The sequence below is a fragment of the Trichomycterus rosablanca genome, chromosome 10, assembly GCF_030014385.1.
Source record: "Trichomycterus rosablanca isolate fTriRos1 chromosome 10, fTriRos1.hap1, whole genome shotgun sequence".
NCBI classification, from domain to species: Eukaryota; Metazoa; Chordata; class Actinopteri; order Siluriformes; family Trichomycteridae; genus Trichomycterus; species Trichomycterus rosablanca.
This window is the reverse complement of record NC_085997.1, coordinates 12,577,972-12,604,214: the sequence shown is the minus strand read 5'-3', so window position 1 is coordinate 12,604,214 and position 26,243 is coordinate 12,577,972. Positions and strand designations below refer to the sequence as shown.

At 41.4% G+C, this 26,243-nt stretch overlaps 1 protein-coding gene across 2 annotated transcripts in view; it reads left to right on the top strand.

Moving 5' to 3' along the window:
* The window catches only part of neurl4 (neuralized E3 ubiquitin protein ligase 4), a 47,983-nt gene extending 22,262 nt beyond the window's left edge, over window positions 1-25,721 (top strand). Inside the window, exons 11-29 of one of the 2 annotated variants that reach the window (XM_063002845.1) lie at window positions 277-439; window positions 819-1,029; window positions 2,043-2,119; window positions 5,052-5,130; window positions 5,266-5,435; window positions 7,769-7,897; window positions 8,068-8,213; window positions 8,461-8,679; window positions 8,788-8,886; window positions 8,977-9,120; window positions 11,745-11,909; window positions 12,063-12,221; window positions 15,516-15,695; window positions 15,894-15,987; window positions 16,786-16,893; window positions 17,398-17,542; window positions 19,727-19,839; window positions 21,053-21,212; window positions 22,608-25,721. In XM_063002845.1, coding sequence (XP_062858915.1) covers window positions 277-439; window positions 819-1,029; window positions 2,043-2,119; window positions 5,052-5,130; window positions 5,266-5,435; window positions 7,769-7,897; window positions 8,068-8,213; window positions 8,461-8,679; window positions 8,788-8,886; window positions 8,977-9,120; window positions 11,745-11,909; window positions 12,063-12,221; window positions 15,516-15,695; window positions 15,894-15,987; window positions 16,786-16,893; window positions 17,398-17,542; window positions 19,727-19,839; window positions 21,053-21,212; window positions 22,608-22,812 — 2,766 coding nt within the window. In that variant the 3' untranslated portion in view covers window positions 22,813-25,721. Of the gene's footprint in view, window positions 1-276; window positions 440-818; window positions 1,030-2,042; window positions 2,120-5,051; window positions 5,131-5,265; window positions 5,436-7,768; window positions 7,898-8,067; window positions 8,214-8,460; window positions 8,680-8,787; window positions 8,887-8,976; window positions 9,121-11,744; window positions 11,910-12,062; window positions 12,222-15,515; window positions 15,696-15,893; window positions 15,988-16,785; window positions 16,894-17,397; window positions 17,543-19,726; window positions 19,840-21,049; window positions 21,213-22,607 lie in introns of both variants that reach the window. The other variant, XM_063002844.1, reaches the window with a different exon arrangement.
* The last annotated feature ends 522 nt before the right edge of the window (window positions 25,722-26,243 follow it).

Below are 26,243 nucleotides of genomic sequence, written 5' to 3'. Positions count from 1 at the left end.
GAAAACAATTGTGCATTGTGTGAATTGTGCATTATAATTTGAGTACTAAGCTTTTATTTGTTAATGTTTACAGTTTTGGAATTGATTATTTTTAAAGTAATAATTAAAATCTGTTCAAGCCAGTCTGAAAAATAATCAACAAATAAATGAAATAGTTAAATTAATGCATTAAATAATTAGATTAGTTATTTAATTAATTAAACACTTAATTGCTGTCCTAGTTTAGACCATTTTAGTACTGAATAAACAACACTGTGTGCTGTTTTTCTATACCAGGCTGGAGATACCGTAGGCGTGGTACGAAAGGACGATGGCAGTCTGCACTTTTTTGTAAATGGAGTACCTCAGGGGCCAGCAGCCTGGAATGTACCACCCAATGTTTATGCAGTAGTGGACCTGTATGGCCAGGCAGCGCAAGCAACCATCATGGATGACATGGGTGAGTGATAGAGAGGTGGACATAATAGATGTTGATTGATTAATACATAGAAGTTTGTTGTTATTTTGTTATAAGTGTATTAAATCTGTAAAGCTTGCTTGTTACAAGATCTTCATGTCATCATGTCATTTTTTTAAGTTTTTTAAAGGCTAATGGCATTAGATGGCTTGACCTATTTAAGCTACTTGCAAAATAAGAAATGTTTGCACTTGGCATTTTATGCAGTTTTTTTAGTCTTAAAAGACAATGTCTGAAATATTTGATTCATTGTATTTAACATGTATTTAAGCATGGTGTTGCATGGCACATTTCTTTGTTCTGAGCATGTAAATACAAGTTTTTACAGATTTGTCTCCCCCCACCTTTTCTTTTGTCCCAGCTGACCTCCCTCCTCTACCGGACGATAGTTCAGAGGGACCGATAGCAATGTCTCCAGGTAGTCCATGTTCTGTAACAGGAGTCAGTGCATCCAGCGACCTGCGCTTCCATCAGCTGCATGGCACTAATGCTGTCATTACCAATGGTGGTCGCACAGCATTTCGCCAGAACTGCCGCAGCGAATTCAACGATGCCATTGTCATTTCTAACAGGTGTGTCTGTAGCTTCCCTTATTTGGGGGATTATTCTAGTCTCTTACAGCTAGCAGTCAATCTCTTAACATTTTGGTTTTGGTTCTGAGGAATGTCATTAAAAAGTTGGTTATTACCACTGAAATTAAGGCAGGGTCACGCTCAAACACTTTTTTATAGATGTCTCATGTTGTCTTAAAAGCAGTTATTTACTTACAGTCTGTAAAAGGATTTCTTTTTCATTTTCCCCATTTTCTCCCAATCTAGTCATACCCAGTTACCCTGCTGGGGGAGGGCCGTATCTGACACACGTCCCCTCCAACTTCACCATGTCTGTTATGTATGTTTAGTGCAATGCAGACTGCACTTTGAACCAACTTTTGATGCGTTTTTTTTCATGCTGCTACTTCACACTTAACTCATTACTCTGTATTTGATGTTGTTTTGTTTACACAGTCAAGTCACATTATTATGACCACCAACTAATATCCAGAGTAACTGCTGTGTGCAGCACGGACAGCAGCTAGATTGTCTAGGAGTGACCAATAAGGTCCTGGTAGGTTGTCACAGGTATCTGGAGCCATGCTGACTGCAGTGCATCCCACAGCTGTCGGGGGTGTGTGGGGGGAGGATCCATAGAGCGAACACGATGATCGAGGTGGTCCCACAGATGCTCAGTTGAGTTCAAGTCTGGGGAATTAGGGGGCCAGGGTAGTACTTGGAAGACTTGGTCATGCTCTTCCAACCAATGTTGGACATTTCTAGCAGTGTGGCATGTTGCAATGTCTTGATGAAAAATCCAATCCACCCCAGGGAGGACAATTTTACCCATGGTAGCAACGAGGGATATACGTATGTGCAGACAGCCTATCACACTCCTTATACACCCACCAAGCCAGCTCACAAAACATGACTTCTTTCATGAGCTACATGCTGCCACAGTTGAAAGTAGGAAGTGGTCATAATTATGTGATTCGACTGTGTATATACAGTATAGTGTTAGTATTTGACAAAGAATGTATATTTGCCAACAGGGGCCTTCGTGATGGAGAGTTGTTTGAAATTGTGATCCAGAAGATGGTAGACCGCTGGTCAGGCTCTATAGAGGCAGGTGAGTGAACTTAATAGTGCAAAAACAACTCTAAAGGTAAAGGTCTGTAGCCAACAGTCTATTACAAGCGCTAACTTTACTTGCTCATTAAAATAGAGATGCATCAGGTATATTTAAGCTCTTCCTGTCACCATTAGTGTTGTTATTGTCAGATTGTCACAAGAGTTCTGTCTTTATACTGGTGCATGATGCAAAATATCCACATCATCATCATCTCTTTGGCTGTTCGTGTTAGGGGTGACCAGAGTAAATCATTTGTCTCCATCTTGCTCTGTCTTGTATGTTCTCCTTTGTCACACCAACCACCTCTTCACGTCCTCCTTTACTGTATCCATAAACCTCCTCTGGCATTCTTTTCCTCCTCCTGCCTGTCAGCTCCATCCTCGACACCCTTTTCCTGATGAATTCTCAACCCTCCTCTACAGTGGGGCCAAAAAGTATTTAGTCAGCCACTGATTGTGCAGGTTCTCCTACTTAGAAAGATGAGAGAGGTCTGTAATTTTTATCATAGGTACACTTCAACTATGAGAGACAAAATGAGAAAAAAAAATCCAGGAAATCACATTGTAGGATTTTTAAAGAATTTATTAGTAAATTATGGTGGAAAATAAGTATTTGGTCAATAACAAACAAGCAAGATTTCTGGCTCTCACAGACCTGTAACTTCTTCTTTAAGAAGCTCTTCTGTCCTCCACTCGTTACCTGTATTAATGGCACCTGTTTGACCTCGTTATCTGTATAAAAGACACCTGTCCACAGCCTCAAACAGTCAGACTCCAAACTCAACCATGGCCAAGACCAAAGAGCTGTCGAAGGACACCAGGAAGAAAATTGTAGACCTGCACCAGGCTGGGAAGAGTGAATCTACAATAGGCAAGCAGGTTGGTGTGAATAAATCAACTGTGGGAGCAACTGTAAGAAAATGGAAGACATACAAGACCATTGATAATCTCCCTTGGGGTCAAGATCTCATCCCGTGGGGTCAAAATGATCATGAGAAGGGTGAGCAAAAATCCCAGAACTACACGGAGGGACCTGATGAATGAGCTGCAGAGAGCTGGGACCAAAGTAACAAAGGCTACCATCAGTAACACACTACGCCGAGAGGGACTCAAATCCTGCAGTGCCAGACGTGTCCCCCTGCTTAAGCCAGTACATGTCCAGGCCCGTCTGAAATTTGCCAGAGAGCATATGGATTATCTAGAAGAGGATTGGGAGAATATCATGTGGTCAGATGAAGCCAAAATGGAACTTTTTGGTAAAAACTCAACTCGTCGTGTTTGGAGGAAGAAGAAGAACCCAAGAACACCATACCTACTGTGAAGCATGGGGGTGGAAACATCATGCTTTGGGGCTGTTTTTCTGCAAAGGGGACAGGACGACTGATCCGTGTTAAGGGAAGAATGAACGGGGCCATGTATCGTGAGATTTTAAGCTAAAACCTCCTTCCATCAGTGAGAGCATTGAAGATGGAACGTGGCTGGGTCTTCCAGCATGACAATGATCCCAAACACACCGCTCAGGCAACGAAGGAGTGGCTCCATAAAAAGCATTTCAAGGTCCTGGAGTGGCCTAGGTCTCCAGACCTCAACCCCATAGAAAATTTGTGGAGTCCGTGTTGCCCAGCGACAGCCCCAAAACATCGCTGCTCTAGAGGAGATCTGCATGGAGGAATGGGCCAAAATACCAGCTACAGTGTGTGCAAACCTGGTGAAGACTTACAGGAAACGTTTGACCTCTGTCATTGCCAACAAAGGTTATGTTACAAAGTATTGAGTTTAACTTTTGTTATTGACCAAATACTTATTTTCCACCATAATTTACAAATAAATTCTTTAAAAATCCTACAATGTGATTTCCTGGATTTTTTTTTCTCATTTTGTCTCTCATAGTTGAAGTGTACCTATGATGAAAATTACAGACCTCTCTCATCTTTCTAAGTAGGAGAACCTGCACAATCAGTGGCTGACTAAATACTTTTTGGCCCCACTGTATACATGCCCAAACCATCTCAATCTCTCCTCACTCACTTTGTATCTAAAACATCATACCAGTGCTGTTCTTCTGATAAACAGCTTCCTAATCTTGTTAATCTCGGTCACTCTCAGCGCAAATCTCAGCGTCTTCATCTCCACCTTCTCCACCTCCATCAGCCACCCCGAGTTTTTGTCAGAGCAGCCACCTCCAAGCCTGTCTGCAGTCTAGATCAGTCTCCTACTGAAAATGTACTAAGCATTATAAGGAGGAGAATCAGACAGTGGTGACCATGTGTTAAGCAGCTAAAGTCTTATATCAAGCAAGAATGAATAATTCCACTTGCAAAACTTAAACAGTTAGTGTCCTCCATTCCCAAACCATTGAAAAGTGTCATTTATTGGAAAGGTGAAAGAACCTACTGCTAAACATGCCTCTTTTTTGGAGGCAGGCATCAGATTGTGAAGCTGATCAGTGAAAACATTGGAAATCTTTTCTTTCTACTTTTATCACTTGAATACTGATTCAAGAAAATTAACAATCACAGATTCTTCTTTTTATTGCATTTTACAAAATGTCCCAACTTTTTTGGAAATGGGGTTTGAATATACAGAATGTGTCCAAATGCACAAGTTCAATTGTTGCTTTGTTAATAGTTGTCCAAAAAATAATGGGTTATGGCAATTTATTATTTGATTTTTTTTTTTGAAGAGGATCTCTGTATTTTTAGAGCCATAAACTCTAAACACAAGCCAGGAACACACTCTGGACAGGGCCCCAGGTCATCTCAGGCCATATACTTACTCGTCAGTCCATCCGTGATTTAGATGAAATTTTTCTGATGGAATTCACGTCTGCTTTGGAGAGTTTTTTTCTGGATACTTAGATTCGCTAAGACAAAAACTGATGTGTTCAAATGTATTTATCAGTTTCATTATTTGTCTTTTTTCATGCAAAGGTGTGACTGCTATTAGGCCAGATGAGCTGGAGTTCCCCAACACTATGACTGATATTGATTACGACACCTGGATGCTGAGGTAAATTTGTCTTTTCCTTTTTTTTCCTCTATTAAGTCCATGAAGAACATACTAATATTAATAGTTGTGCAGTTGTTAGTGTACTTCTCTGTATTTTACTTCTTCTTTGTACTTTTTACTTTGTAAATCATGCAGTGGCACAGCGATCATGCAGGATGGGAACACGATGCGGAATAACTACGGCTCTGACCTGGACACGCTGGGCTCGGGGTCCAGGATTGGAATGATGCGTACAGCATCTGGAGACCTGCACTATTTTATAAACGGGTTGGACCAGGGGGTGGCATGTACTGGACTACCATCAGGTATAGGTGAACTGATTAAGTTTATTCAGCCCCACATGCTATGCACTGTTTTCAAATCAAATGAGGGATTGGGTCTTCGGGTAGAACAGCAATCACAATGTCTGGCAATTAATTGGTACTGCTCATCACCTGACTAATGTTATTCTTTTTGATAAACCTGGTGGTGGGATCATCTTGTTTTGGGGTGGTTTTCAGCAGCAGGGAGAGTGAGACTAGTATGAATTAAGGGACAGATGAATGCAGCCAAATAAAGGAACACCCTTGAATCCTCTTCTGAAAGGGCAGCACAGTGGCTCGGTGGGTAGCACTGTCGCCTCACAGTAAGAAGGTCCTGGGTTCTATCCCCCGGTGGGGCAGTCTGGGTCCTTTCTGTGTAGATTTAGCATGTTCTCCCCATGTCTGCATGGGTTTTCTCCCACAGTCCAAAGACATGCAAGTGAGGTGAATTGGAGATACAAAATTGACTGTTTGATATTATCTTGTGAACTGAAGAGCCTTGTGTAATGAGTAACTACCGTGTCTGTCATGAATGTAACCAAAGTGTAAAACATGACGTTACAATACCAATAAATAAATGAAGAAACAAACAAACCAACCTCTTCTGAACCTCTTCTAAATCACATGAATACTCGGGGATGAACATTCATCTTTCGGTGAACCAAAGCATATAGCTAAAACAACACAGGAACAACTCTGTGAATGAACTCAGACCCGATTGAGAAACTGTAAAAAGACCTGAAAAGACACCATCCGATAAACACCCGTGGGTTGGAAATGGAAGCAGTGTTTTCCTTGCTAATGTATCACTAATTCAGGGGTGGGCAATTAAATTTTCCAAGGGACCACATAAGAAACTGTTACTGTTGTGGAGTATTCTGGTCAATATTAATACAATTTCTTTATATTGTCTAAATTTTACAGTTCTGATAAGCTGTTACTGCTAAATGTAAATGTTACAATCAGAAAATAAAAAGCAGGCAGAGTAAAAACATCAACATTATTTCACTATTTAATCAACTTTCTTAAAAACAAATGTGAACAAAATGTGCATTAACTTTTGCTATTTTGCTATTGCTATTTGGATATCACAAAGCTGTCCTGGATGTGTAAAACAGTCCATGTTGGTTTGCAGTTTAGTTAGCGAAGCTTCAGATGTGACTCTGCATCAAGTTCTTGTATTTCTCCGTGTTTAGTACCGTAACGGTGATATAAACCCTAGATTTAAATTGTGATCCTTAAACAGCTTTACACCTGACTTTTGAAGTTCATGTATCCAGCTCCACCGTAATGTGAAGGCGTACAGAACTGAGCGCGACTGACAGAGACGATAGAGTTTTTACTCAGTTGTGTACGCCGTCACATTACGGTGAAGCTGGATACACTCGTCTCACACACACACGTAAATCCAAACTTGCGGAAATGTAAAGAAATAGCGCTCCCGTCAAAATTAACACAACCCTGTTGTATTGCATGTGGGATGTACATTTATTTCTGTCTGATTCTTATTTGTCACTGACCTTATGCGGGCCGGCTGGGGATGCCCAGGTCTGCAATTATTTATTTTTTCTGTGCGGCCCGGCAATAAATGACCCACAGACCGGTACCGGTCCGCGGCCCGGTGGTTGGGGACCTCTGTTCTAGACCACCACTGTGCCACCCAAGCGCCCTGTTCTAAAGTGTTTTAATACCTTATTACATGGCAGCACGGGGTCTCAGTGGGTAGCACTGTCGACTCACAGCAAGAAGGTCCTGGGTTCGATTTCCAGGTGGAGTGGTGTGAAGTTTGCATGTTCTCCCCGTGTCTGCCTGGGTTTTCTGTGGGAGCTCCGGTTTCCTCCCACAGTATAAAGACATGCAGGTGAGGTGAATTGGAGATACAAAATTCTCCATGACTGTGTTTGACATTGAAGAATTGAACTGATGAATTGAGTGACTACCTGTCCTGTCATGAATATAACCAATGTATGTGAAACATGAAAAATTTTAATAAATAAATAGAAAAAGACCATATTACATATAATGTAGGATGTTTTAAATTTTTACCTAAGTGAACTTCTCATGGGCTTTTTCAAATTTTACTTTAATTTCTCAAGTAATAAACTGAGCTGTTTATAGCTTTCCATTAAAAAACAAGAACAAAAGCAGTGCTGATAAGAAATTAATTTTTCCTTCTCTAGTCTGGGTGGCACAATGTGTTAGTAGTAAGGGACATCCCCCTAATACCGCTCCACCCCCAATACCCAATATCCCAATAGTGAACCAACATATCTCTCTCTCTCTCTCTCTCTCTCTCTCTCTCTCTCTCTCTCTCTCTCTCACTCTCTCTTGTACAGAGATTTATGCAGTGATTGATCTGTATGGGCAGTGTGTACAGGTGTCCATTACCAGCTCATCTGGCCCTCTGGATAACAGCTTGTGTACCAGTAATATTACTGAAAAGAGTTTCCCGATACACTCCCCAGGTAATGTACAATGTGTTTTAACTGTGTCAAATGTTAAAACTTGTTTTGTTGTCACATATTTTTTAATTTGTGAAAAAAAATTATTAAGTAGTTACTTTTGTATGTAACAAACGAGGAATTTTAACGTGTCAACTTTTCTGATCATGAGTTTTTGGCATGTCTTCCTCTAGTGGCAGGAGTGGCTCATCGCCTGCACAACAAACATGGTAAAAATGTAGTGTTACTTGGTGAAGGATGCCAGGCAGTCAGGGTGGGTGGTTATTCCCACGGAATTGTCTTCAGTGCAAAAGAGCTTAAGACGGATGAGCTGTTTGAGGTGAGATCTGGGGGGATCTTTTATGGCCATGCTCATCGTACTTCTTTTGCTTAGATATTATCCTAATATCATCCTTTATCAGCCCATTCATATTAAACTGAGAATGAAGGTGTAGCTATAAAGTTAGGACATTTTAGTAGATTCTTGTGCATCAATAGATTTTATATTTGTCAGAAAAAAGATTGCCCAATAAGAATGAGTTATTTTTATAGTCTTATAAAGAAGGGCTCTTTTTTTCCTGGTCCAGGTGAAGATAAACGAGGTGGATGAGCAGTGGTCTGGTTCTCTCCACATTGGCTTGACGACGCTGCAGCCCCCAGATCTGCCCTCCTGCCCCCTCAGTGGCCTCTCTCCTTCCCTTACTCAGCTCCGATCAAAGGTTACCTGGCTGCTGGCTGGTTCAGAAGTCAGACGTAACGGAGTGCTGCAGAGGCAGAACTACGGCTGCTCTCTAGATCGGCTGACGGTAAGAGATGTGATGGACAAAAAGAAAAGATTAGCACTAAAGCTCACAAGCAAATGGGCAAACATGGTGGTACTCGTCAGCTTAAAAGACTGGATATTATTATTGCAGGTTGGGAACCGCGTTGGAGTTAAGAGATGCAGTGATGACACCATGCACATCTTTATAGATGGAGAGGACATGGGAGCTGCAGCTACGACTGTGGCCAAGGTGGGCACCAAACCATATACACAATAGGGCAGAACCCCAAAGTATTTAAGCAGCATTTAATTAGACTATTATCTGCTTGTGTGTTATCAGAATGTGTATGCAGTGTTGGATCTGTATGGAAAGGTGACGGCAGTGTCAGTCGTCAGCTCCACTCTAATAGAGGACAATGACAGTGTAAAGGCTCCATCACTCACATCTGACAGCTCCAGTGAGGGAGAGGAAGATGCTACTCCGGTTAGTAAGGGGTTACTTACAAATGCAATTGATTTTATGGAATGGCAGTATTGAGATTTTTTTTTTTTGTAACTATGATTGTACCATACCTGTTTGTTTCATGATTTTTATTAGGTTTTGTAAAATAATATTCTGGGTTTACAATGGCAGGGCCTCCTAATTTCTTAGTGAGGGTGATTATTAACTATAGCTGGTGACTTCTCAGTGCCCGTGAAAAGGGCTAGTTTAAATGTGAATACAGTGGTACCTTGAAAATCAATGTCCGTTGGTTCGGGCGAGTGGTGTTGAGTTTAAAAGGTGTCGAGTTTCAAGGGTTTTTTTCACATAAGGATGTATGGGAAACCTGTTAATGCGTTCCATGGTCCCGTGGAACTGCATATAAACTGATCAGCCATAACATTAAAACCACATCCTTGTTTTTACACTCACTGTCTATTTTATCAGCTCCACTTACCATATAGAAGCACTTTATAGTTCTACAATTACTGACTGTAGTCCATTTGTTTCTCTAAATGCTTTGTTAGCCCCCTTTCATGCTGTTCTTCAATGGTCAGGACCCCCATAGGACCACCACAGAGCAGGTATTATTTAGGTGGTGGATCATTCTCAGCAATACAGTGAGACTGACATGGTGGTGGTGTGTTAGTGTGTGTTGTGCTGGTATGAGTGGATCAGACACAGCAGCGCTGCTGGAGTTTTATAAATACTGTGTCCACTCACTGTCCACTCTATTAGACACTCCTACCTAGTTGGTCCACCTTGTAGATGTAAAGTCTGAGATGGTCGCTCATCTGTTGCTGCACAGTTTGAGTTGGTCATCTTCTAGACCTTCATCAGTGGTGACAGGACACTGCCCACTGTTGGCTGGATATTTTTGGTTGGTGGACCGTTCTCAGTCTAGCAGGGACAGTGAGGTGTTTAAAAACTCCGTCAGCACTGCTGTGTCTGATCCACTCATACCAGCACAACACACACTAACACACCACCACCATGTCAGTGTCACTGCAGTGCTGAGAATGATCCACAACCTAAATAATACCTGCTCTGTGGTGGTCCTGTGGGGGTCCTGACTATTGAAGAACAGGGTGAAAGCAGGTTAAAAAGATATGTAGAGAAACAGATGGACTACAGTTAGTAATTGTAGAACTACAAAGTGCTTCTATATGGTAAGTGGAGCTGATAAAATGGACAGTGAGTGTAGAAACAAGGAGGTGGTTTTAATGTTATGGCTGATCAGTGTATTTTAGGATCATGTAAAATAATGGGGTTGTTTTTGACATTTATAACACAAATATAATATGAAAACACTGAAATACAATTGAAAACCTGCACTTTACCTTTATATCTTTATTGTTTCCTTACACTTCTTAATCGTGGAGATGCTTAATCTTGGAATACCGTATTCCGTTCAGTAAAGGCACATTCACGTGAGAAGTGGCAAAATAGCTTTTGCGCTGACTGTGCCATTATTTCTATGAAGCGTGCTGGTGCACAAAGCTGAACATGACATTGTACTCAAACGAGCGAGGAATTTCATTAGTGGAGAGAACTTATGAGCAGTAATAATTAAGACAGCTTTAGTGTTTCTATGTTGTTCTTTTAATACATTGTCACGTTAAGCTTTTTTTTAAAAAGCGTTTTAGACTTACAGAAAAGCTGATTCTTATAATTTCTCAGAACCCCAAGCTATAACACAAGTTTAAAAGTGAAACAGGAGAAAAATCCAGCTAAATACAGATACATGTGGAGGCCTCCAGAGTGAATTTGATAGTTATTCCACACAAATGCAGTTTCGTCTCATATGCGCACTTTGATGACGTCTTACTGCACCGCTCCAGCCAAGCGCTAAACAAAGCGGCTGTTCATTGTTCATTTAAAATAAATAAACAAATAAAACTTAACACGTTGAGTTTAAGGGAAACGTGGAGTTTAAGGGTACAAATTACTTGATGAAAGGTGTTGAGTTTCAAAGATTTTGAGTTTAGGGGACGAGTTACAAGGTACCACTGTATTTAAGACCACATTAGTGGTCTTTTGCCAAGGTCAAGAACAAAATCTAAACAGTCATTAATGTAAAACTCAAAGATGAACATAAACACTGAGCAGAACCAGTTCATTACAAGTGCTAACTACACATGCTAATCATGATAAGCTCTTCCTGACAACAATAGTGTCGTTATTATAAGATGATAATCAGATGTCTAACATGTTTCAAAATGAAATAAATATTATTACACACAGATCCGCATGTGCTAAGTTATCGTAGTATATATAGTATAGTATCATAGTTGTACTCCATACTTACTCTTTAATTTGTGAATTTGATGCTTAATATTTCTGTTTATTATTTAAACAATAGAAATGGATTAAAACTACTGTTTCTGTACGGATTAGAACAGCTTTTTTTAATGGGTTTTAACACGAGGTTATAAAGGTGAGTCTGAGCTCGCACTGTAGCTCCGCTCTCAGTTCAAATCAAACAACAGCTATTGGATTTGAAATGTAAAACTGAACAATAACTTCTTTGTTGGTTGTCGGTTAAGCAGTTTATACTAAACACATTAGTTTGTGTATTTTTAATGACTGTCTCTTTATTCTTTGTTCAATGTTTTTCTCGGATTCAGTGTGAGAGTGAGTTAGCCCAGGCACCAGTTACAATGTCTTTTCTGGAGAATCATGGGAAAAACATCCAGCTGTCCAATCAGAACCTGACCGCTGCCCGAGTGTCAAGCTATAACCAGGGCCTGCTGGTCACCGCCCAAGCTTTATCTCGCCAGCAGCTCTTCCAGGTCTGTCTCTCAGTAAAAGCATGTCTTTGTCTGTTTGTTTTAACCAGTCCATTGCAGGGTATCACACACTTAGCCATTCATTCTCCTTCTCAGAACTAGACTAGGTGTGTTAGTGCATTGCACCTGGTGACTCTCTGCTGTCTTTTTGTTCAGTTTCAGATAGACAGATTAAACTCATCCTGGACGTCGTCTCTGTCTCTGGGTATCATTGGTCACTCTCCTGATCGGCTCAACTTCCCTTCTACAGCCTGCTGTCTTAAACGCTCTGTCTGGCTTCTGCAGCGGGACTCTGTCTTCCACAACTCACTAAAGGTAGCCTGCATATATGTTTAGTAATTTAGTAACTGGGTAGTCGCAGTTATTTTGTGCTAATTGTTGTTATTTGAGACAAACAGTTAATTTCTCAGGTCTCACAACACCACATTGACATGTGCTGGCAAACATCAGGTTTAAAACAAATGATACATCAGTCAACATATTTTAATCATTGTCAGCTGAGGGCCCCCAATTCATGTAATATATTAAGTCGGGTTTTGTTGATATACACAGTTAGCTTTGCTGGAGCAACAATAAAACTATGATTAATGGCAGATGTTTAGGAAGTGTGCGTGTATTACTCTCTACAGTAAATTTACATTATGATGTTAATAGCATTAACAGACATAACAATTAAATTGTTAATTACAGTTATACACTGATCAGCCATAACAGTAAAACCACCTCCTTAAGTAGGTGTTATTTTGGTGGTGGATCATTCTTAGCACTTCAGTGACACTGACATGGTGGTGGTGTGTTGGTGTGTGTTGTGCTGGTATGAGTGGATCAGACACAGCAGCGCTGCTGGAGTTTTTAAATACTGTGTCCACTCACTGTCCACTCTATTAGACACTCCTACCTAGTTGGTCCACCTTGTAGATGTAAAGTCAGAGACGATCGCTTATTTATTGCTGCTGTTTGAGTTGGTCATCTTCTAGACCTTCATCAGTGGTCACAGGATGCTGCCCACAGGGCACTGTTGGCTGGATATTTTTGGTTGGTGGACTATTCTCTGTCCGGCAGTGACAGTGAGGTGTTTAAAAACTCCCATCAGCGCTGCTGTGTCTTATTCACTAATACCAGCACAACACACACTAACACACCACCACCATGTCAGTGTCACTACAGTGCTGAGAATGACCCACCACCCAAATAATACCTACTCTGTAGTGGTCCTGGAAGAGTCATGACCATTGAAGAACAGCTTGAAAGGGGGCTAACAAAAAAAGCATGCAGAGTAACCGATGGACTACAGTCAGTAATTGTAGAACTACAAAGTTCTTCTATATGGTAAGTGGAGCTGATAAAATGGACTGTAAAATGGAGTGTAGAAACAAGGAGGTGGTTTTAATGTTATGGCTGATCTGTGTATGTACGATAATTAAGAAGTCTCACCATGCATAAACAGGAAGGAACCCCTCTATACCCTAAACCAACTCAACCACACCATATACACAGAATAACAGATCAGACACTTAGACCTATGACACAAACATCTTTTATCAGGAGAAAACGCACCGGTCTCCCAGACATGTAATACACCCTAATTAATTGCCCTGCACTTCACCCCCTTAAGATAGAACGTCTGTAAGAAAGTCAACCCAAAAAGATAAATGACTTTCTAAACCATTTAAACATAAAACATTTGATGTGATCCTGTTATCTTCATAGTAAAGTATTTCTTATGTTAATAAGTATGTGCCTTGAATATCGGTAAATACAGTAGTGTTTAAAAATAGCATTGAGTTTAAAAAAAACGAATAAAGCACATCATTACAATAACTTTTATTTCCATAAATGCAAATGCACTGGAAATACTACACATTCAATTCCAAATCTAAATATTAACATAATTTATCCAGTTTGTGTTAATCCTTTGCAGAAGGTAAAGAAAAAGGAATATTAGCCTGTTCAAAAAAATAACAGTGCCAACATTTTTCTTTAAAAACAATAAAACATTATAATGTATAAACTGATGTTTAAGATTTCACTTTGAATTACTGAAATAATATTTAGTGGCATGACCATTGTTTCTGAGAACTGCTTGACATCTGTGTTGCATGAAGTCGACCAACCTCTGGCACCTCTGAACAGGTATTCCAGTCTATGACGATTGGACTACACTCCACAGTTCTTCTGCATTTTTGGGTTTTGCCTCAGAAACCACATTTTTGATGTCACTCTACAAGTTCTCAATGGGATTGAGGTCAGGGGATTGGGCTGGCCACTCCATTACCTTAATACTGTTTGTCTGTAACCAAGGTGGTGTTTGCTTACTGGTGTGTTTTGGGTCATTGTCATGTTAAAACACCCATTTCAGGGGCGTTTCAAGGGCATTTCTTCTTTGACATAGGGCAACCTGATCTTCTCAAGTATTTTGATATATTCAAACTGATCCACTGGTCAGTCAGTATGCAATAAACAGGCCCAAAACCATGGTATGAGAAACATCCCCGTATCATGATTTTTGTACCACAGTGTACAGTGTACTGTGGCTTGAATTCAGTGCTCGAGGGTCGTCTGACATACTGTCTACACCACTAGACCCAAAAAGAACATCAGTCCACAAAATGGTGCACCATTTCTCTGTGGGCCAGTCAATTTGTTCCTTGGCAAACTTTAACCTATTCAGAACATGTCTTTTTTCAACAACGGGACTTTGCGGGGAGTTCTTGCTGGTAACTTGGCTTCATTTAATCGTCTTCTGATTGTAGCTGTACTCACTGGTAACTTCAGATTTTCTTTGATCTTTTTGGAGGTGATCATTGGCTGAGCCTTTGCCATTTTGGCTATTCTTTGAACAGCAGTTCTCCGCTTCCTTCCATGTCTTTCAGGTTTTGGTTGCAACTTCAAAGCATTTAAGATCATTATAGCTGAGCAGCCAATAGTTTGCTGCACTTTTTCTGTTTTAAATCCACTTTTTAATCAAAGTACGTTCTTCATCAGGACAATTTTTACCCACAAACCATTTTACCCAGTATTTTAGAAGGAAATGTACTATGACCAACATGTGCAACATTTGCCACCGTCCTACCTTAAGGGCCAAAATTGACACATGTTCTTCCACAGAATTAATAACTTCAGCAATTGAACTGCTCACTGCTATTATTCTAAACACGGCTTCAATCCAGTTATTCAATTACTCAGAATGAGCGGCATGCATGTCCTAATTGTTGTGTCTGTTTTTTTCCTTTACTCTACTACACTTACAAGTAAATTATTTGCTGTGTAGAATGATCAAAAACAGTGATTCATTAGGTTAATGACTGCTATTTTTTTTAACACTACTGTGTGTGCTAAAGTGGCAATAAGCAATAACTAACTAGCTAACCTTTATTGTCTGCAGACAGCACTATTCCTATACCACTATTCCTCAGTTGGTTATCGTGACAAAAAGACAACTATTTCAGTTCTGAACCCTTATCATTTGAGACCAGCAGTATTTTGAGGCTAGTAGTAGAACCACTCCTCCCCAACCAAGGAATGTGTTTGGATAAACCACCAGTACCAACATTTTGCTGTTGAAACAGGACTCTTAATTTTATATTCTTTTTCTGCATTTCTCTTTAGATATGTGAGAATTATGGGCCGAACTTGGACACATGTCCTGAGGGGACAGTGCTGGGTCTGCTGGTAGATGCTAATGGCTGTCTTCACCTGTATGTAAATGGGATGGACCAGGGCATAGCAGTCCAGGACATCCCAAGTCCCTGCTACCCCCTCATCGACCTTTACGGACAGTGTGAACAGGTCAGCCCAGTGATACACACACACACACACACACACACACACACACACATTAATATACAAAAACATACTTGTTCTTCGAAATGTACTGCAGTTCTAGAAATCCCTCGGTTACTGTCAAAAGTATTGCCTAGTTGCAGTTGGTCTTGTAATCCTGAAACACGAGTGCTGTCTTATCCAGCTCCACTCTTGTCCTCACAGGTTACCGTAGTTACTAGCCATGTGGCGGCAGTAGGTGCAGAGAGTGGTGAAGTGCGGTGCCAAGGAGATATGGAGAAGGCTGATATGGTGGATGGTAGGTGCTCCTATCTGTCCACACCACATCTTTTATGTTTTTTTGAGCTTATCTTTTATATTTTTTTCCTTTTTTCATCATTTTCATATTTTACATTATCCTGGTCTGGGTCGCAGTGAGTCCGGCTTCCCAGACAGGATGCCATTCAAATGCAGGGCTTTAGCCATCCCCCCAGACACAGACGATAATGTCAGTATGTTGACACCTGACCTGTCGATAGCACTGCTGTGGATTCCCTTGATTCAGAAATAGGCTTACTGTTTGCTTATGTTTTTTTGTTTGTTTTTTTCAATGCAGTGGTGCTTCTGAACCATTTATGGCTGTCAAATGATAACATTTATTTGATTGCATATTTAATATATGTGTATAATACAACTCTTCAGCATGTGCTCTTTACAAGTTATGTTTTTACTGTCATGATACCTGCTGATTCTATTCTAGCAATGCAGGCTTACATCCTTGGTTATGACAGACATTGTTTACACAGTACACACAAGCAATTTCCTGCCAGTATCCCAAAATTCATTCTGTGCACTACATGGTGTATAACTATATAGAACTTCTACTGCACTATTACAATCTACTCTTTTTAATCTACTGTTTTAATCACCACCATTTCCTTCAGCTCAAATTCCTTGTAAAATTTAAGTTTGACCAGGCTCTCCATTTAAAAAAAAAAAAAAAATGTAACCAACTTTAATTGTACTCAAAAATTTAAATAAAAAAAGAGTAAAAATTTTCTGTAGTTGGTTCTCTTATTATTATTTATATTATTATTATTATTATTATCATTTGCAGGTATAAAGGAGAGCGTATGCTGGACGCCTCCTCCCGAGGTGAACACCAATAAGGTATGCGAGTACCAGGCGCTGTGCTCCAGATTTAAGGACCTGCTTACACTACCTGGTTGGTCCTACCTTATTTGCTCTCATTTTTCTCTCACTTATTAGGGATGTAACGATACACTCTACCCATGATGCGATTCACGATACTGGGTTCACGATACGTTTTTTTTTCGATTTTTTAAACTGTAATTGAAGGCAATTATTGTGCTTATCTTTTATTTATCTAAATAATAAATGCCCTTTTATTTCTGAGGTAGGTACAAACTTGAATTAAGCCCAATTTGGCTGAAAAACCCCGAATGTGGCAACCAGGCGTATAGCGCCAGTGACGTAAACCAGGCGAGGTGTACAGCGCCAGTGCCCTCTGCTGTTTAAAGTGAATATCGATTCATTTTACATGAATCGATTTGAATCGTGGAATTTTTGAATCGGCTATGAACTGTCTTGTGGGGAATTGTTACATCCCTAATATTTATATATCTTATCACACTCTTTTCACTTTAGCATCAGCCCCTTCTGTCCGTGCTCTCTCACAGTCAAGCTAACATTTCTTCTTGTCTTTCAGATGGTTACTTTAATGAGGATGCCAAATATAACCTGTGTTACTGTGAGTCATGTCATAAGCTGCGTGGTGATGAGGCTTACTACAAGCGTGGAGAGCCACCCAGAGACTATGCCCTTCCCTTCGGCTGGTGCCGCTTCGCTCTAAGGTCAGTTAGCCTTAACATCCGGATGTTCAGAATTTGTTTGGTGCAACAAATGAACAAGAATGGTGGTAAAGAACTTGTTGCAGGATCACTGTAATGCTGCAAACAGATTTTAATAAAATGTAAAACAAGGCTGTTAACACATAGACAGAGTGAAGAGGTAGTCATAGAGGTAATATTCACTATATTGCCAAAAGTATTTACTCACCCATCCAAATCATTGAATTCAGGTGTTCCAATCACTGTCATGGCCACAGGTGTATAAAACCAAGCGCCTAGGCATGCAGACTGTTTCTACAAACATTAGTGAAAGAATGGGTCGCTCTCAGGAGCTCAGTGAATTTCAGCGTGGTACCGTGATAGGATGCCACCTGTGCAACAAGTCCAGTCGTGAAATTTCCTCGGTGGTATTATAACAAAGTGGAAGTGATTGGGAACGACAGCAACTCGGCCACTAAGTGCTAGGCCACGCAAAATGACAGAGCGGGGTCAGCGGATGCTGAGGTGCATACAGTGGGGTCAAAAAGTATTTAGTCAGCCACTGATTGTGCAGGTTCTCCTACTTAGAAAGATGAGAGAGGTCTGTAATTTTCATCATAGGTACACTTCAACTATGAGAGACAAAATGAGAAAAAAAGTATTTGGTCAATAACAAACAAGCAAGATTTCTGGCTCTCACAGACCTGTAACCTCTTCTTTAAGAAGCTCTTCTGTCCTCCACTCGTTACCTGTTTGACCTCGTTATCTGTATAAAAGACACTTGTCCACAGCCTCAAACAGTCAGACTCCAAACTCAACCATGGCCAAGACCAAAGAGCTGTCGAAGGACACCAGGAAGAAAATTGTAGACCTGCACCAGGCTGGGAAGAGTGAATCTACAATAGGCAAGCAGGTTGGTGTGAATAAATCAACTGTGGGAGCAATTGTAAGAAAATGGAAGACATACAGTACAAGACCATTGATAATCTCCCTTGGGGTCAAGATCTCATCCCGTGGGGTCAAAATGATCATGAGAACGGTGAGAAAAAATCCCAGAACTACATGGAGGGACCTGATGAATGACCTGCAGAGAGCTGGGACCAAAGTAACAAAGGCTACCATCAGTAACACACTACGCCGAGAGGGACTCACATCCTGCAGTGCCAGGCGTGTCCCGCTGCTTAAGCCAGTACATGTCCAGGCCCGTCTGAAGTTTGCCAGAGAGCATATGGATGATCCAGAAGAGGATTGGGAGAATATCATGTGGTCAGATGAAACCAAAATGGAACTTTTTGGTAAAAACTCTGTTTGGAGGAAGAAGAAGAACCCAAGAACACCATACCTACTGTGAAGCATGGGGGTGGAAACATCATGCTTTGGGGCTGTTTTTCTGCAAAGGGGACAGGACGACTGATCCGTGTTAAGGGAAGAATGAACGGGGCCATGTATCATGAGATTTTAAGCCAAAACCTCCTTCCATCAGTGAGAGCATTGAAGATGGAACGTGGCTGGGTCTTCCAGCATGACAATGATCCCAAACACACCGCTCGGGCAACGAAGGAGTGGCTCCGTAAAAAGCATTTCAAGGTCCTGGAGTGGCCTAGCCAGTCTCCAGACCTCAACCCCATAGAAAATTTGTGGAGGGAGTTGAAAGTCCGTGTTGCCCAGCGACAGCCCCAAAACATCACTGCTCTAGAGGAGATCTGCATGGAGGAATGGGCCAAAATACCAGCTACAGTGTGTGCAAACCTGGTGAAGACTTACAGGAAACGTTTGACCTCTGTCATTGCCAACAAAGGTTATGTTACAAAGTATTGAGTTGAACTTTTGTTATTGACCAAATACTTATTTTCCACCATAATTTACAAATAAATTATTTAAAAATCCTACAATGTGATTTCCTGGATTTTTTTTCTCATTTTGTCTCTCATAGTTGAAGTGTACCTATGATGAAAATTACAGACCTCTCTCATCTTTCTAAGTAGGAGAACTTGCACAATCAGTGGCTGACTAAATACTTTTTGGCCCCACTGTATGTGGTGGGTGATTTACCAAGAACCATACTAATACACAGTCGACACACACACATTATTTTGACCACCAGTGAGTATCCAGAGTAATCACCGTGTGCAGCACAGACAGCAGCTAGATGGACTAAAAGTGACTCAGAGTAAATCTGGATAAATAACTGTAAGTCTTGACTTTCAGGATAAAGCCGCACTGTGATGTATCGAACACCTTTAAGAAGTGGCACATTGCATACCACGGGACAAATGTGGGCTTACTCCGCCGTGCACTGGATCAAAGCCAGCTCCTATCAGGTCGGCATTTACATTTACCTTTACAATTATAGCTGCTATAAATCGTCTGCTAAATGCTGTAAATACAATGATGACTGATACAATGCAAACAATTGAAAGTTAAGGGCATAGCTCAGAGACCCAACTTTGGCAGCTTGGCAGAGGTGGGGCTTCAGATTATCAGTCCAGTACCTTAACCACTGAACCACCACTGCCCACAAATGAACCACAAAGTCAGCACACCCAGTACCTGATGTTCCTCACCTTATAGAACACATATACACTGATCAACCATAACATTAAAACCACCTCCTTGTTTCTACACACACTGTCCATTTTATCAGCTCCACTTACCATATAGAAGCACTTTGTAGTTCTACAATTACTGACTGTAGTCCATCTGTTTCTCTGCATGCTTTGTTAGCCCCCTTTCATGCTGTTCTTTAATGGTCAGGACTCTCCCAAGACCACTACAGATATGGTATTACTTGGGTGGTGGGTCATTCTTAGCACTGCAGTGACACTGACATGGTGGTGGTGTGTTAGTGTGTGTTGTGCTGGTATGAGTGGATAAGACACAGCAATACTGCTGGAGTTTTTAAACACCTCACCGTCACTGCTGGACTGAGAATAGTCCACCAACCAAAAATATCCAGCCAACAGCGCCCCAGAAGCAGCGTCCTGTGACCACTGATGAAGGTCTAGAAGATGACCAACTCAAACAGCAGCAATAGATGAGTGATCGTCTCTGACTTTACATCTACAAGGTGGACCAACTAGGAAGGAGTGTCTAATAGAGTGTGGACAGTGAGTGGACATGGTATTTAAAAACTCCAGCAGTGCTGCTGTGTCTGATCCAGTCATACCAGCACAACACACACTAACACACCACCACCATGTCAGTGTCACTGCAGTACTGAGAATGATCCATCACCTAAATAATACCTGCTCTGTGGTGGTCCTGTGGGGGTCCTGACCATTGAAGAACAGGGTGAAAGCAGGCTTAAAAAATATGTAGAGAAATAGATGGACTACAGTCAGTAATTGTAGAACTACAAAGTGCATCTGTATGGTAAGTGGAGCTGATAAAATGGACAGTGAGAGTAGAAACAAGGAGGGGGTTTTAATGTTATGGCTGATCGGTGGATATATACTATATGATTTGAATATAATAATAGGTAGCTTGATGTGAACATGACGGCTTTTGTTAATTGTTCTCTGTGATTTCCAGCAGACTCGTCCTCTGTGTTTTCTGTGTCCCCGGTGAAAGCAGAGGGCCACGGCAGCTACGGTGAGCCAGATGAGAACAGCGCTCCAGAGAGAGAGGTACCCCGCGCATGCCTCTCACCCACTATGCGCTACTCTGGCCTGGAGGCCTTCGCCCCTAAAGTGCAGTAAGTGCTCACCAAGCTTTTTAAATATGTAATGGGCTCAAATTCTTGTACGTTAACTGTTTTAAAAAGCTAATTTCTAATAAATGGTACCTCATATACAATCAACTCTAGAATTGTTGGCACCTTTCTGAATAACGAACTCATACAAACTTTTTAAGTAATTGCATTTTAAATAAAAACGTAGCCAAATTTATTTAACATTAATTGTCCTCTTGGCAATTTATTTAATATGTTCTAACCCACAGCCCTCCTCAGAGAACATGTTTAACTGCTTACATGATGACCAGAGGATAGGTTTTGAATTTCTTCTATTTTTCCCACTTTTTCCCCCCAATTTTCTCCCCTAATCTAGTCGTGTCCAATTACCCCGATTGTGTCCTCTATACTGATTCGACCCTTCACCGCTGACTGAGGACGCCTCTCATTTTTACTGCATTTTTCACCTTAAGAGTCGAGTTCATACACCGACGGGCACTGTGTACGGAGGGCCACACCCCCATCAGCATTATTCCTCAGCCCTGTGCAGGCGCCATCAGTCAGCCAGCAGGGGCCGCAGTTGCACCAGTTATGAGGACCTATGATCCGACTTTTTACCCCCTAACACTATGAACAACAGCCAATCGTTGTTCATTCTGCCGTCCAGCCCAGTCGGAATACGATGTATTCGAAACCCCAACTCTGGTGTGCTAGTGTACTTTACCGCTGCGCCACCTGAGCGGCTCAGAGGATAGGTTTTAACTCAGGTCTCTTAAACCATGGAACGTTATAACCCAGACTGTCTGCTGTGCCACTATACTGCCTTTTAAAGTGATCAAAATTGCATCTATTGACTGATGTGACATCACATTCTGAAGTGTTGTACATCACATTACAAACATATTATTAAGTCCATTTGATCATTATGTAATAGTCAAAACAAGATCCAATACAGTGCCATATGTTAGGGAACACCTGACCATAAGCTGGTCGGATATGCCATTCCAGAACTATGAACATTATATAAATATAGTTGCCCCTCCCCTTTTGCAGCTCTAACAGCATCCACACCTCCGAAAAGGCCTTTCACAAGATTTTGGAAATGTGTGCTAATAGAGTCAAAAGAGTTAAGATGTTTGACGAGGAGGTCTCACTTCTAATCGACTGAGGTCAGGGCTCTGTCCAGACCACAGACCATGTCTTTAAAGAGCTCACTTTGTGCGCAGGTGGTTGCTTTTGGTGATGGCTGTGGTTGAAACACCTGACCTCAATAATTTGAATGGATGTCCACATACTTTTTGCCATATCGTGTACCTCAAATGGCAACATGGATTATTATTTGCTTTTGCTTCTTTTCTGCCTGTCAGCATTTTCATTCTGTCAGTCCCACACTCTTTACTTTGTGTGTGTGTGTTGTAGATTCAGAGACCCACGCTCCCTGCGCTGCCACCATGCCCAGGTTGGCTTCCAGGTATGTGTGCGCCCGGGCTCCTACAAGGTTGGCCCTCAGTCAGTGGGCATCAGCGAGCCGCTGGATCCTAGATTTAGCAACACCGAGATCGAGTGGATCACCAAGGAGAAAGGGGGCATCCTGCTGTACGGCCTGCTGATCCGCGTGGAGTAGAGAGAAAAGTGGAGGAGACTGGTGTGGAGCGATGTGGAGTAGCTCCTCCGTTCTGTTTAAGCACTGAACATGTCACATGTCTGCATCTGGTTACTGTTCTCCAATCAGGATGAAGTTTAAAGCTCTCAGCCGTTTGTTTGTTCGTTCTTATTTTATATGAAGCTGATTCTTTTTTTGAGTCACATTTTGCACTTTATGTTTTGGACACTTTGGATGATTTTCTTTATTCTAACGGACATTAGACTGTATGTTGTTGTAAATATCATACAGTTTAGCTTTTTTTTCTCCTCTCTTTCTCTGTACCGTCACTCCCACTTGGCAAGTCGGAATTCTCCCTTCTATCAGAATTACGCTCCTCAGACTCAACAAATCAGCTTATAGCACAGCCCCGGATCCTGTGATGATTTTTTTTTTTGGTGTTTTAAAAACTGCTAGCAAAAGACAAATCAACCTGAACTAAACAAAGAGAAAAACAGCAAGAGAAAAACAGTGTAAACATTGACAAAAAAAGGAAAAACACTTGAAACTAGCATCAGGAAGTGACGTCATGTTTGAGGTCTTTGATTTTTTTTTTGCTGTTCATGTCGATTCCACTTGACACAAGCTGTCTGCTGTGTATTTACACAAACACGTGTACATAGAACGTTTTATCGGTTACACACAGTATTACATTTTTACTCCGGAGATCTGGAATGATGTGTGACTGCCTCTTTCTAAAGTGTGTATATACACAGCATAGAGCTAGCGTGGAGTGGAAAACGTTTGTTGCTTTCTTCTTTTCTTTTGGGTCCAACGTGGAACATTGAAACATTGGAGCAGTTGTAGTAGAATCCCTTCATATACATTTACCACCTCTAGTTTAATGTCTTTTAATCAACAGTGTACTGTTGTGTAATGAGCTGGAATAGAATATTGAAGGCTGGTGAGACTGTTGACATTGGCAAAAGTTTGTGAACACCATCTAATTAATCAGTGGCATTTAATAAGGCACTTTCATTGGTTGCTTCCTTTCCAGCAAAGCAGTCTGTCAAATGTTTGCCCTGCTTGAGCTGCTCCATTGCCAGTATTATGAGATGGAAACATCTAGAAGCAACAACTACTGAGCCAAAAGCTAGCATGAAAACAATATCAGCACATAATCTGAGAGGAACTGATTTGGGGTTTTTTTGGGCTGACCAGACACACACAAGCCTAAGATCACCAAACCCAGTACCGTTATTGGGACTTTGGAGCATTTGCATTGATGACTTATGTTGTCGTGTAAGATCTAGTGGAGTGCTGTTATGGATGCAAAGGAAGCCCAGCATCTTAACACTGGGATGCGGTGTCCACGAACTTGGCCATACAGTGTTCCCCATTATGCAAAAAGCTAATCATTTCTGAACTTCACAAGAATGAGATATTCTGTCTTTCCTCTTATAATGAATGTATTTTTGCCTGTGAAACACATGGAAAGGTGATCACTGATTGGACAGGAGAAGCACATGCTGCGTTCCATTGCACTTACCCAAAGTGACTTACAATTGTGACCAAATGCATTCCAAGCAATTGAGGGTTAAGCGTCTTGCTCACAGGCCTAATTATGGCAACCTGGCAGTGGTGGGGCTTGAACCAGCAATCTTTTGATTTTTAGTCCAATGCCTCATCTGCTGAGCTACCACTGCCTTTAAATGCTTCTGAGAATCTGCATGCTGACAGAAAGAGATCAAAATTGTGGCTGCTTCTAACCTTGATGATTTATCCAACCAGCGCAGTGTTATTCAGACTTTTCTTTTTAACAGATCCCAGATTCCACATGTGTAACGAATTTGGCTATGTCTGGAGGTGGGATGGGAATGGCAGAACAGCCTAACCTTTGGGAAGTGCTCTTGTCAGTGTGCTTTCAGTGCTTGTTCCAAGTTTGGATAAAAATAAAAGCAAGACCCTTACTACTAAATCTTCAGAGCAATTGAGAGTGATCCACCTGATCTGATCACCAGGGTTTGCACTCTGGTTTCCTTCCACCTCCCAAAATGTAGAAGATAGATTGGCTACTCTAAGTTGTAGTTCCTGCTTTTGAAGTTCCTGCTTGTGTTCACTGTTTCTATATGATGCCACATCCACTAGCGAGAATGAATGAAGGAAGGAAGAACATTTTTGCTTCCTGACTTAGAATTGTGACTTAACGACTGCACATTTCTGAGCTGGAGGTGATCCTCTCTCGAATCCCCAAGACAATGTAACGCAGCATACAACTAAAATCCTGTAAAACACAAGGTATCTTGGGAAATTAAGTTTACACTGCTTCTATTTTTCTGTTTGAATATTGTTTACTGTTATTTATTTTGATCTAAGCTCTTTATCCTGGTCAGGGTCGCAATGGGCCTGGTTTCTCCAGGAAACACTAGGCGTATGACAGTAATTCCCTGGACAGGTTGCCAATCCATCACAGGGTATATCCCCTCCGACCCAGACATAGCCATAATGTCTGTGCAGACACCCGGCCAGTTACAAGAACCCGGATCTCATTGGTGGTGGGCTAGTGTTACATACCGCTTCGCCACCTGAGCGCCTACAATGATTTTAAAAACCTTGCAGTTGTTTGTACTATTTTAATTTCTCCAAAGACATCTCTGAAACCCAAGATTCCTCCTTTTAGTTGCCAATATGAACTCATTTTTTATGTGACAAGAACCACTATGTTGCCAAGGGCCGTGTCTGAATGCTTGCTACGTAATGTGAAAAGTGAATACCCAGGGTTCATGTTGGCCATTGCTGCTTTTTTTTTTTCAACTGTCCAATTGTATTATTTGTTTATGTCAGTTTTATTTTTTATTTCCTTACGTTGTACAGGCTGTTACGTAACACTAATATTATCTTCCTGATTTGTAAGAAAATAAAAACACAAAAATCGAAAGTTATGCACTGTATTTCCAGATCTTTGTCAGGCTTCTTTTATTGATGGAATACTGCATGATAGATATTGGGGGCGCCACTGTCGCCTCACAGCAAGAAGGTCCTGGGTTCGATCCACAGGTGGGGCGGTCCGGGTCCTTTCTGTGCGGAGTTTGCATGTTCTCCCCGTGGGTTTCCTCCAGGTGCTCCGGTTTCCTCCCACAGTCCAAAAACATGCAGCCAGGCAAATTGGAGACACTGAACTGTCCTATAGGTACCTAGCTGCTAGGATGCATAAACCAGTGCATTGTAGTGCCGGTCCCAAGCCCGGATAAATAAGGAGGGTTGTGTCAGGAAGGGCATCCGGCATAAAAACTGTGCCAAATCAATAATGCGGATCACGATCCGCCGGCGAACCCCTAACGGGAGCAGCCGAGGACATAGATAGACTGCATGATAGATATTGGGTGCCGTGTCTGCGTGGGTTTACTCCAGGTGCTCCAGTTTCCTCCCACAGTCCAAAAACATGCAGCCAGGCAAATTGGAGACACTGAATT